This window comes from Ammospiza nelsoni, chromosome 3 (assembly GCF_027579445.1).
Source record: "Ammospiza nelsoni isolate bAmmNel1 chromosome 3, bAmmNel1.pri, whole genome shotgun sequence".
NCBI lineage: Eukaryota > Metazoa > Chordata > Aves > Passeriformes > Passerellidae > Ammospiza > Ammospiza nelsoni.
Genome location: NC_080635.1, coordinates 8,066,117 through 8,079,652, shown reverse-complemented (window position 1 = coordinate 8,079,652; position 13,536 = coordinate 8,066,117). Strand labels below are relative to the sequence as shown.

Sequence of the window (13,536 nt, the reverse complement as noted above, 5' to 3'; positions counted from 1 at the left end):
AGAATTCATTTTCCCCTCCTAAAGAAGATGAAAAAAACCACAAGTAATTCAATCCCATAAAGAGTTTTTTAACTCTTTGTAACAAAGCAGAGCTCTCTGCTCCAATCATCTACAATAGCCATTTCTGCTTCCATCCCCTTTTTCAGCAAATTTTTTATAGCATGAAATCCAGCTGAAGTCCTACTCTTCTACTAACAATGGTCCATGCTGGACTGACATTTCACATTGCACAGACCATCTAAAACAGAATTACATAGTTCTAGAAACAAATCTGAAGTAGTATTTCAGATACTCCCAAACTATATTCACTCAAGTATGAAACTTAGCAGGTCTGAAGGACATTATGCAGAAGAGACAATTGGCCTGAACCAACTGGATGTTCTTTATTGTTACTTTGGTTTCACCACCCTGAGAACACAGGAGAAACTAAACTTAATTAAACCTGTGCAGCAACTGTTCCCAGCAGATCATACTGACCAAGCAAGAAAGAGAATCATGTAAAAGTGAAGCACAGCATTTTTGTTTTCTTTCTGAAAATAGTTTTTACATGTTTAGAATGTTATGTGCCTTCTAATGTACTGCACAGCCAAACACAAATAAAATGTATTGTTTAAATCCATTGATTCTCTACATTTTTATATTTATGCATCTTGAATCCTTTAAACCTTCTTTTAAGATACTACACAAAGTACATCAGGACATTCAAGGCAGACCTAGAAGACGGGTTCCTGCTCAGTCTCTTTATACTGCCTGTTCCACAGCACACTACAATCCAGCTCAGATTATATTATGAGAAACCAAAAAGCTTTGGGAAGACAATTTTTTCCCCCCTTAAGTTAAAAGTTGCAATCTGCCGGCCATACGGAAAATGATTCCGTCAGGAAACTAATATTCATTCGTAGCCTCGTCGAGCTTGTTTACTCAAATCAATATAATGAAAGATAATTACATTCTAGAAATAGATGTTATAACTCAAGGAAAATTGCACATCAATTGCAAGTCAAGCTAACCTGATTCCCTTGAGCAAGCAGGGCTTTCAGCCGGGCTATTTCAGCTCTCAGCTCACGGATCAGTTTGACGTTGGGATCCTCATTAATTGTGGGCTTGTTGATGATGTTTTTGGCTCTATTTGCATAGCGAAGTGTACTCAAAGTTTCTCCATAATTGACATCAGCAGGTGAAATAGCTAAGGATGTGAAATCAAAGCAGTTTATCTAGCACCATATGTTGCATTTACTGAAGTTAGTTTAGATTTTGAAAGTCAGATATATTTCTGTCTCTTCATCCACATTAAATTTATCATTTACCACTATGGATACAATTTGTTCCAACTCTTCACCAATTTCATGTCACTATAACTTTGCATAAGTAAACACTGTATGAGATAAGTGTCTTAGGATAATCAGGTCTAACAACAAAGTGTTGCAAAGAAATCTTGCTGTCAATCTATTTAACATTTACATTTCCCTGGTAAACATAAGTGTCCTATATGAATACTTCACAGGTTTTCTTGCAATTTTTTACAAAATAGTAAATATTTTTTAAGTATCAGTGTAACCACTGAAAAGACAAGACATTCCAGGTAAAGCACAGTAGGGAAATTAAACAGCATTAAAACAAAAAATAATCAGACAGGAGAACCAAAACAAGAGAAGAGCTTCTATAATTTACAAACCTAGCTGTTCTCCTGAGCTGCAGGCATCTGGCAGCACACAGAACTGTCAACTATCTGATGCATCAAGAAAAACCAGTATTATTTTTCAAGCAACCTAACCAGGAAAAACAATGCAATTGAAATGCAAGTGCTAATGCTATCCTTCCCTTAATTTTCTTAACAATATATATGATGTTCCAAATTAAAAAGATATTTAAGGCATCCAAATAGATGTGTGGAAACACAGAAGAAAAAACCATCCAGAAATCTTAATGATCAAACTGAACAAGAGATCCAAAGAATCAGACAATAAGAACACCTGAAAAACTAATTAAGCAACTAAAATAATCTGTCCTTTCTCATTCTCTCAAAACCTTTTTTTTTTTTTTTTGTGGTAGAGACTCTCTGAGCTACAGGAGATACACTTTGAAACAACCTATAATTCCCCTCCTCACACTCTCCCTTCCCTGTTTTATCTACTGTTTCCTCTCCACTACTCAGTAATTCTTCTGGAAGGATGTCACAATATGTTACAGAAATATAACAAATCATAATCAGACACATTTTTCTACAGCCTTTCCTACAGTTTAAAGTGATCTTCCTGCAATTTTTTGTGCTTACTTATAGAAAAGGCAGGACAAATGTATGTGGGCATCTTGCTGGGCTGTTAGGGAATTCTACCACATTACCAGCAGAGTTACTGCTGAAGAAAAGATGAACCACCAGGGCTCTGCCTAGCAGAAGCATCACTAATAGATGAGGAAGTAGCTGAGAAAGAAGCTGAGTACTGTAATCATTAGTACAGGCACTAAAAGCTCACTGTGTTTCTAAAACTTCTCTTCCCAAGCCCTCTGTCAAAAAAAACCCAAAAACATGGAACTGCAAGAAGAAAGAACTTCCACTTCTTCAAGAAGAAAGTTGCCAGCACAGCTTTACTTAAAGAGCCAGAAATCCAAAGCAGAGTCTTGTCCACAATGATCTACTGGCACTACTATGATTCTCCTGAGGAAAACCAATGCCATGGATTCCAAAAGCATCCCCAAAATCCTACAACAAAGGAACTGCTATCCAGAGAATCTGACTTGTTCTGAAGAACCAGAACCTGATCTGATACATTTTATTCCTTCAATTCTGCTATCCCACATTCCCAAAAAGGGAGTGCACCAGTTAAGAGCACATTTCACTTGAGCAGGAAAGAGTGAGAGAAATTTCAGAGCTGCTCCTCTCCTCACATGCAGCAGTACCTGGGCAAGGTTGACAAGAGGGCCCACAGGGACCTACTGAGGGTCAATAAGTCCAAGGTGCTGCATCTGGGTCATGGCAACCCCACGTAAGAGCACAGACTATGGATAAGGACTCACTGCAAGCAGCCCTGCAGAGAAGAACTATGGGGTTCTTTCTGGTGGGTGAACATGAACCAGAGAGCCTGCCACATCCTGGGCTAGTGAATGGTTTTAAGCTAAAAATAGAGTGATTTAGATCAGATATTAGGACAAAACTCTTTATCTGGTGTCAGAACTCAGGACAACCCTCTGGTTGTCCTGGACTGCCAAGATCCCTGCCAGGATCAAACCCACACACCCCTGTGGGTTTGATTATGACCCATGGAGCAAACCACCAACCTTAGATGAAGATCTGAAAGCCATGACAGTTTAAGTAGAATGATAGTGAATTTATTACAGGGTGAAAAAATAGATTTTTGGGGTTTTCAGAATTGGGTTCAGGGGGCAAGATGGAGGAATCTGGGCAAAAGAAGCCTTTCTCCTTCCTCTTCTTGGTGTCGACCTTCTGCTGTGATGGTGGCACTTTTGGATTGGTTTAAGGTAGAAGCTCACTGTCTAACATAGGTGATAGGTATTGGAAAGTAATTGTAAATAGTATACACATAGTTTTTAGTATAAGAAGATAACACCACCCTGGGGGCAGGCAGAGTACCTCTGACTGTCTTGCTGAGCAAATCTCAGCTGTACAGGAGAAAGAATTTTATAGATAAGGAACAATAAACAACATTGAGACCAAGAATTGAAGAGCTCTGACTCCTTCTTGAAGCACCAGGCTGGGAAAAGAGACTTTCTAACACACCTCAGGGTCACTGTGACCAGCGAGAGACCCTGAGAATCCAGAAGGTGGTGAGACACAGAAACAGGGAAGTACTGAAATATTAAGGCCTGAACAACAGGCCCTGAACCAAAGCTGACAGAGATGAACCTTCCAACCAAATGTCATACATATATTTGGTCATTAGCAGAGTATTGTTATATATATGCTAATTTATTGGCAAAATATGTATTCACCCTTACATATGTAGAAAATGGGTAAGGCTACATCTGGCCTAATTAGGGAGGTATTACAACCAAAGACAACTCTCTTGCTTCCTCCTTGAGCCCATATCAGGCTTTGGGAGAAAGCCAACAGGAGAATGAAGTTATAAATTACATCCACTTGTTTGTTTAACAGTGTAAAACCTGGGCCACTGCCATAGCAACATGGGGGAGCCTCATGGCCTGAGGTGGACTCTCCACAGGAGTTCCCAATTGCCAGGTGTGGCTCTCCAGTCCTTTGCAGTGACAGCTTCCCCCACAGCTGATGTCTCTCAGACTTGGATAGTGCATCTTTACTAGGGTAACCTGGTGATGTATCTTTGTGAATCACTATAGGCATTCTGTCATAATAACGATCAGGTGCTCTTCTTAGTTTATCTTTTTGTAATTCTTAGCTAATTATTATGTACTTTGCTTAGCTTATCCTTCTGTGATTGTTTACAGTTTTACATTATAGTAAATATGGTTCCTTGATTTGGTGTCTGTGTCTCTGACCCTACCCGGGGTGGATGCAGCTCTGAGCACTCCGCTCGAGTGAAAGGTGACCCTGTCCATGGCAGCAGGGATGGAGCTAAACAATCTTTAAGGTCCCTTCCAACTCAAACCATTCCATGATTTCCAACATCCAAAATCCTCACCTCCCCTTAAACATCATCCTGGCTTCACTTTGTTTTTTTGGGAATGGAATTCCTATTCCAATTTGTTGACAAACCTGCAATACACATGGCATAGGCAGGGTTTTAAACTAAGTGATCCTTGCAGACCTTCCTATGGGTAAAAAGGAAATCATGAGAGTTTTCAAGACAACTCATCACATTTAAATTTAGACAAGAAGTTAAAATGTTGTGTGCTTTTAGAAGGTTAGGTAAAAGTGACCATCTTTCCCATAGGATGTCAAAACAGACCAGGTTGCTACTAATGCAACAAAAAAAAAATTCAGCTTGTAACAGCAACTGATTCACACACCAGTGCAGACCAGATGCACAAAGCTTTAGTTATGTGTGCAGAGTGTAAGTAAAACCCAGAATGTTTTTAGAAAGCTCAGAAAGAAAGAAATCACTAAAATGTGTAAACCATGTTGTGCCTTAACAAAACATCTAGAATCTAAGTATTTAAATCCACTCCTATTAAGCATGAACTATTCAGAATTCAAAAAGAGTAAATTAAAAACACTTACTGGCAATCATTATAGTTTTGGAGTTTCCTCCTAGGCTATCTTTTAACAGCCAAGTCAACACTGAATCCCTATAAGGCACAAATACTTGTTTCTTCTTTGAAAGAGGATTTGTTGCATCCTGAGATAAATCAGCTGTGATGAGAAGATAGAAAAAAAATTAAAATTAGATCTTTTCATTCATTTTTAAAAATGTGATAGGCCATTATTTGTGTAAGTAAACAAAGGTATTTAATGACTAAAAACACCTCAAGACAGACAAGCACAAAACCAGACACTCACCTAAGGCAGAAATTACATTTCCCAGAGTAACTAGAGATTTGTTAATATTCCCTCCTTCCTTTAATCTAACCCCTGTGGCACCAGTGGCATCTGCTCTCTCACTTCCAGCAAGATCTACCAAATGAATCTTGCTAACAGTTTCACAAGGCATTTCAGAATCAAATTTAGCCTAAAAAAAGATAAAATAAAGCAAAGAAAAGTATGTTAAGCTAATAAATACTGCATTTTCACTGAATCAAATTTAGTGGCCTTTTCATGACATGACTGAATTTAACTCATTTATAATAGGAGATCTTGAGAAGACAGGTGTATTACAGATGCCAGTGAAAGACATTTGATAATGAATGGTCGCAAAACTCCCATATTATTTCTTTAAATTCTAACATTTGCAACTTTTTAGCCATTTACAGACAAGCTATGACACTGTGATTTGTAACTTACATGATGCAATGACCATGTGCTGCATTCATTTCATTAGCCTTACAATATTTGTATTATATTTATATATTGCTTTCATGAAGTTAGAGCATGCACAGACAAATTTACACTCAATTTCTCCCCCACCTCCAAGTTCTCTTCATCTAGCAGGTCATCCATAGGCTTTCTAAAAAGCCCCCAAAAACAACAACAAAGAGCATTAGAAGTCATTAGAAAAGGAGTTTGCTACATATAATCAAACAGATCACTGTGCTCTAAAGAAAACTAGTGAAACATAACTGCACCTTGGGTTTAAAAAAAACTCTAGAAGGAGTTTAGTTTTGTTACCTGAGTGAAGTTGATTGTGAAAATGGCATGTGACCTGCTACTAACATCATTCATTCCAGTGGCAGCCGTCGTCCTATTTATATTTCCTGCATCCATCAGTTCCTCAACATCAGTATAATTTTGGACTAAATGTTTAGACAAGTCTGAAGAAAAGCAGAGTGTTACAGTATGCTCATATATGCCCTTAATTTTCTTTATAAAAAGATTCAAATTACCCTCACTATTGCAAACTATTGCTGCAATTGTTTACTGTTATACTGGTTCATCACCTAAGGAAAGGAATGAGACTTCATATGAACAGTGGACAACTTACATATTTACAGTAAAAAAATACACATTATTATTATTATTATTATTATTATGTGGAATAACATGAGCATAATCCCACAAGAGACATGAACCTTCCCTGGTAGAGAACACATTAGGACAATTAGATCCTAATAGGTTTTCATTTCATCTAAACATCTGATATTTATAAATTACTGTCAGCAAACTATTAAAACCAACTGAGTCTCTTAACATTGCTTTCAAATGTGTTATAAACGTACAGATAAAAAAACTCTAATAATTTTTGGATTGGGAAAGCAAGTACAGATGCAAAATTAGAAGCTATTCCTTCCATGCTTTTTACCAAAGTAAGACATTGCACCCATCATAATTTATATTTGAAAAGATAAAATGCTGTATACAATTAGACACTACATTTTAGAACATATAAAGGTAATAAAATATGCAGTGTAAAACAACTGAAGTGTTTTTACCCTCAACATATGGCCCTTCTTTTGGATGCTCTCTGATTCGTAAATTATTCGTTTTTGATGACTTCCGTCGGAGAAGATCTCTCACACGTTCATTATAAATCTCCAAATAACTGAAAGAAAAAGAATAGAAAGCCAGTGACTGATTCAAGAGCCTTTTATAAAAGGAAAGCCAGACTAACACAAGTATGAAAGTATGAAGAACATAGACCCAAAGCTGTCTTAAGATAATAATGACTACAAGGTATTGTATCGTAAAGGAAAAGCCCAAAAGGCAAGAAGGAAGTGGAAAGAAAGCAGACATGAGCAAGATCAAGATCTCCTAATGTCAGTCTGAAATAAAGGTTAAAAAAAAGGAAGATGCTGTCCAGTAGCAAAGGCATTTGCACTGTCATATAAACGACACAATATGCTCAGCTCTTGGCTTGAAGGTACAAGTACTGCACAATTCGACTGCAAGTGCCAACAAAAATCAATTATAGGACTGAGGCCAAGCATAAAAAATTATTTTTGAAAAATATGCACTCTTCCCAGGGATAAAGTGAAACAGAGTGTTTGTAACTGAAACAAGTTTGATAACCTGCAAACCCTTAACATGCCATGACCTACCTGACTTCTGTTCGAAAGGATGCCTCGTTCCGCTTGGTTTTTTCACTTATTTTGCTGAATAATCCTTCACAAATTCGAGGTATCAAACCTGCATCACCCTGCAAAAACAACAACTCTTAATTCCAAGCCTATATATGCATGCACAATATACTTTGAAAAACAAAACCCTAGATGACTAGTGGAGAGTTTAAGACTCCAGAAAGGGGGAAAATCAAAACTTTTCAGCAAACATTCTCTTGCCTTTTATTTAACTGCAGTCCCCTTGCCACTTTAACTCTTTTGTGTGTGGAATGTAAAACTAGCTTAATTTCTTTGCTACTGGAATATATTTTATCCCTCTCAGTTTGAATAATCCCACCTGCTTAAGGCAGAGACTGGCTTCCCAGAGTAAGTCATGAACTGCCTTATCTCACCAGTATCTTTCACTGCTTCTATCCCATTTCACTGTGCACTTGGCAACAACTGCAGAGAACAGGACAAGAGCCACAGACAAACAGCCATGGGACATTTTCATTCAAACCCCCAATTCCCAGGTCACAGTCTTTCCTGTGTTGAACAGTGCAACAGATCCTCTGAATAAATTAGTACATGACAACAAAATTAAATCTTGATTCACCATATCCCACAATCCAGCCAAATTTCATTTGATATTAACCACTGAAAGTTTGTCTCTGCAGACAAAGAGCTTCTATGCATGAAATGCTTGGTTGGTTTCATAAAGCAAACTGAAAAGGATCTATTCCACTGAGATACCCAGAAACTTAGCATGCAGCTTTCCTTGCTGGTCCTGGAAGAGTTCTCTCCAGCCAAGCAGTGAGCTGTAGTGAGGGCTTTCCCTACAGCAGAGGAGCAGGAGAATGCCACACAGGTCTGTGGTGTTTGTGAGGTCCCCAGAACAAGGTGAGAGATGAGAATTTGACTCCATGTTCTCAGAAGGCTGATCTATTATTTTATATTATATTAAAAGAATGCTATAGTGAAACTAAACTAAAGAAAGAGAAAGGATTCATCAGAAGGCTAGAAAAGAATAAATAATAAAAACCCATGACTCCTCAGAGAGTCACTCACAGCTGGCTTTGTTTGGTCATTCATTAAAAACAATTCACATGGAACCAATCAAATATTCACCTCTTGGTAAACAATGTCCAATTCCAAAGCAGCAAACACAGGAGCAGCAATCAGGTAATTATTGTTTTCATTCCTCTTTGAAGCTATTCAGCTTCCCAAGAGAAAATCCTGAGCAAAAAGGATTTTTCATAAAATATCATGGTAGCACAGGTCCGGTCTCATCTGACACAGGGGTGCTCACTCCCAGCTGCCCCATTCCCACCAAGTAGGATTAGGGAGGTGACCAAGTCCTGCTGAGGACATCTCCCCACACTTCAGGGAGATGGCAGTTAACCTCCCTCAGAGCCATGGCTCCCTGGAATAACAGGACAGGATATAAACATACAAATGAGCTTTGGGGTAAGAGGTCCAGGCTCAGGAGCAGCTCACAAAACAGTCTGTCAGCTATAATTTCCCTCCAGTCTAAAAGCATGTAAGAGATTCAATGTGATGGACTAACTATTTACCAGTGCAAGAAGAAATACTCTTGTGTCTACAGTCAGGGGCCTTGTAATTAAGCAGGATGCCAATTAGGAGAAGCCAGACCGCACATTCAATGTGAACACAGACTAAGCACTCCCTGGCGGGATTCTGCAGATAACTGGCAACAGGAAAACACAAAGCCAATGGACTCCCCCTGCCCCAAACTCTGCCAGAGCCAGAAATCTTCCAAGTGGAAGATTTCTTTTCCACTTGGACTCCTACAAAAATTCAACCCTTTCTGCCCAAGCTCACTCAAGTTTGCTCCCATACTGGTCTGACCTCATTCTTCAGTTTCTCTCTGCATTCTCTGTCACAGCAATCTTGTTCCAGGTACCACCTCTGAGCTCTTCTTCCTCATTCCTTTGCTCAGATAAAATTCCCAATTCATCATTCAGTCACTTCCAGTTTCTTAATTACACTTTATCCTTCCATTTTGCCATTTCCCAACTTCCTCCTCTTAATCAGAGTCTATCCTTCTCAAACCAAGCTTCGTTCTTTGAAATATTAATTTGTTCTCTGCTCCTATCCTAGTTCTTAACATGACTGCACCTGAAAACCAAAATGAATCCCACATTAAGGGAAAAACTTGCAGATTAATCAGGCTTTTTTTTGAGACACTTGCCTCTGGCAACAGAGGAGCAGCCTTTCCCAATATCTGTCAATTATCAATCTCTATTTCCAGGTAAAATTTCATGGGTCAGAGTTGGAAATTCCCAGACACACTTTATTTTAATTTTTTTACACAACAGAAGAGGGAAAATACTTTTCTTTCATCTCATGCTTGGAAACACCTGAATAGTTTTAATTAAAGCTTAGGGGAAAAGAGCATGGAAGATCTATCACAAAGTTTTAGGCAAATCATTAGTGTCTGACATAATCCAGCAACCACAAAAAGAGGCTTAAAATAGGAAGTATGAGCTCTAAATGAGTAATTTCAACCTTAGCAATAGAACGTTGAGAAATGAAGCACACACAGTGCCCAGAGTGTTATGCTAGTAAAATGTACATCTTAAAGAATGTACACTCTTCATTGGAAACTATATTTAAACACTTTCACCTTTTCACCCCCTAGAGATAAAGGGGAGTATCAACTACAGCTTTGACTATTTTTTTCCTGGCCTACAGAGTTTCCAGACATGAAAATCAGAAGAACCAAAATAGGTAGTTCACTCAAAAGCTGAATTTTCTCATTAAAAGCCTGTTCTTCTTCTGTGCTATTTAACCAGAAAAATCCTTATTGCAATTTAAATGTACTGAGTTTTGCCCATCTACCTTGACCATAAGGAGCAAATTATCCTCTTCCTTTCTGTAGCAGCCTTTCAGGTCTTAGAAGACTTTTAATCCCCCATAGTCTTGGCCTTCTCTGCATATCCAAGTTTGAATTCCCTGATATTTTATATATCTCTGCTCATTTCAGTATCTCTGCTCAACATTCTAACTGCCCCACATATTTCTTGAAATGTTTGCTGCATATAGAATTGCAGAAGCCTTCCAGAGCCAAGAACAGCAAATACTGAAAACAAAATGAGAACAGAACCCAGGCTTTTTAAATTGAAGTAGGGAAGAAAGAATACTTATTTCCAATTCAAGTTTTCTTATAGCACTGTAGTCTCTCTGACAGGGCCATCAATTTTGAAGCATTTAACTTGCCAGCTGAGTATACTTTAAATGCACTCTATACAAAGCCAGATTAAAGTATTTATGTATCATGCCAAGAAGATTAGACCTTTATTGCTGAATAGTGTCAAACAAACTCCAGCATCTATTCATTTGCAAACTGTTTTGATAATTACAGTCATTATATATAGTGAGGCAGTCTCATAATAATGTCACTTTTATAAATTTCTGAAATAGAAGTCCACACCTAGGTTGTGAGATCTTTTCTGACTACAAAAGTCAATTCTGCTTATGATATTGAGGTAAATATAAAGCTACTTATTTTGTGACAACTGAAAGAAAAAGATTTATAGCTAATTTACTCTCCTAAGCCAGAGGAGGTGCAAAGAGCCCAATCTTACTACATTTCAGAAGAGTGATCTATCCAAAGAAGGATAAGTGTTAAATTCTCCTTTTCACTTCTACTGGCAGAAAACACAATACATTTCTTTTCCCAAGGATTAAAGAATGGAACTTTCAGAGGCTGCCTGGCAAACAGGCTCCATCAGTCAGTCTTTCTAAACTGCTCCACCCCCAAAAGTTTAGTGGGGTCTCTCTGTCCTTGGACAGTTACAGAAGCAACTGCAAGAACCCACTCTCATCCTTCATTCACAAAGTGCCAAATACCTCCTATCACACAATACTCTTCCTGCAGTGCTCAATAGGACAAAATCCCTAAAATTTCATTTCCTGTGTAATCTCATAAGGGTTTGATGAACTACTGTCATGCCCAATTTCTGCTTCTTGCCTGACAGCCTTCTCTAAGGACCTATTTTATTCTTCTGAATCTTCAAAAGAAGTTTAAAAAGCACATACCTTCAGAAAAAGCTGATCATTACTTTTCTCAACATCAGTATCTACTTTTTTTTGTCTCAAGTTGGGCATAAAAATCAGCAGTAACATTAGAAATTTTTGGCTTTGTTACTGAACAAAAATTACTTAGAAGTTTAAAAGGTGTGATATATGGAAGAGTTAGTAGCATACAGACAGAAGCAGTATTAAAAATCCCATAAAAACTGCAATTTTAATCCATTCCAAAAATACACACCTGCTCACTCAATGTGGCACAAGAAGTGGACATTGTCTACCTGGAATTCTCCAAGGCTTTCAACATGGTTTCCCACAGCCTGCTGCTAAAGAAACTAACATGTTACAGAGGCTGCACTCAGAGGGTGGTGGCAAACAGCTCCTGGTAAAACTGGAAACTTGTCACAAGTGGGGTCTCCAGGAATCAATACTGGGCCCAAGGCTGTTCAACTCTGCATAAGTGACCTGAACAAAGTCAACAAGAGTAGCACAGCCAAGTCTGATGAAGACACCAAACTGAGTGGGGAAGTCAAAGCTTTAGAAGGGACAGCCACCCTGAAGTAACACCTGGATAAACTGATATAGTGGGCTAGCAAGAACATCATGAAGTTCAACAAATATAAGGTCTTGCACATGAAAGAACATAATCCAGGAGCACAGCAAGGCTGGGATCTATCTCGCTGGAGAGCAGCCCTGTGGAAAGGGACTTGGGGTCCTGTGGACAGCAAGCACAAGAGCAAACAGTGTGGCAAAGAAAGCCAACAGGATGCTGGACTGCATCACAACAACCAGGGCACAGATGAAAAAGTCATTGTCCCACTTTACTCAGCACTTGTCAGGTCACACCTAGAATACTGCATTCAGTTTTGGTCTCTGCCATAAAAAAAATATGTGGACAGGCTGGAAAGGGCCACAAGGATGACCAAAGGACTGGGAAGCTGCCATGTGAAGAAAGGCAGAGAGTTGGATTTGTTCAGCCTTGAGAATAAAAGACTTAGAGAAGACCTTATAACCATGTTCCAGTATTTAACAAGTGCCTACAGAGAAGATGGAGACTCCTGTTTACAAGGAGTCTCTGGTAATAGACACAAAATACTCCTGCAGAGAATGGGACTGCATACAAGGGAATCGTTTTCCATGAGAACAATCAGCAGTTAGAATTATGTGCCCAGGGGAGTGGTGGATTCCCAACCATCAATGGTTTTAAGATTCATCTGAACAGGATGCTGGGCCATCTTGACTTGACAAGGTTTTGCCAGGAAAAGTTCGACCAAATGATCCTGGAGGGCCCTTCCAAGGTGGTATTTTAGAGTTCAGTGACAACACAACGTACCGCATTTCCCATCATGGTGTAGGACTTGCCAGAGCCCGTCTGTCCATATGCAAACACAGAGGCATTATAACCTTCAAAAGCAGATTTAAGCACCTCTGTACCAAGATTTTTGAAAACCTAAAAATAAAATAAAAAAATGTTTAAGCCATTTCAGAAGCTTGGGGAAGAAGATTGCCATCAGCCCAGCATGCAAATATTGAATACCACAAAATACCTATTTACTACAGGACAGGAAATTAATATTTCAAATAAAATACTACTTGTTTCATATTCATTCACCAAATTTCGTTTACAGCTCTGCAGTGGTTTGGTTTTTATTTGTTTCAGTCACAGAAAACTTGATGTGTCAAATTGCTACCTTCCTTTCTAAAGCCCCAATGTCTTTCAGCAATCTCAGCTACTCCATTCACTTTTCATTCTTGTTATTATCTTTTTGTATCTTATATTATTTGTATTTTATGTTATTATCTTTTGTATCTTCACCAACTCTCCACATTCTGCAAATACCCACTCCCTGCTCAAAAGGAAACATTTCCATGATTCTGTCAATATTTCCATGATTCTGTCAATATTTCCATGATTCTGTC

At 38.5% G+C, this 13,536-nt stretch overlaps 1 protein-coding gene across 1 annotated transcript in view; it reads right to left on the bottom strand.

The window, feature by feature from the left end:
- The window catches only part of KIF16B (kinesin family member 16B), a 141,164-nt gene that overhangs the window by 106,127 nt on the left and 21,501 nt on the right, over positions 1-13,536 (bottom strand). Inside the window, exons 4-10 of the mRNA XM_059469025.1 lie at positions 12,950-13,066; positions 7,564-7,661; positions 6,958-7,067; positions 6,197-6,339; positions 5,432-5,600; positions 5,153-5,284; positions 1,011-1,186 (exon numbers count right to left, since the gene is read on the bottom strand). Of these exons, the coding sequence (XP_059325008.1) occupies positions 1,011-1,186; positions 5,153-5,284; positions 5,432-5,600; positions 6,197-6,339; positions 6,958-7,067; positions 7,564-7,661; positions 12,950-13,066 (945 nt within the window). The remainder of the gene's footprint in view (positions 1-1,010; positions 1,187-5,152; positions 5,285-5,431; positions 5,601-6,196; positions 6,340-6,957; positions 7,068-7,563; positions 7,662-12,949; positions 13,067-13,536) is intronic.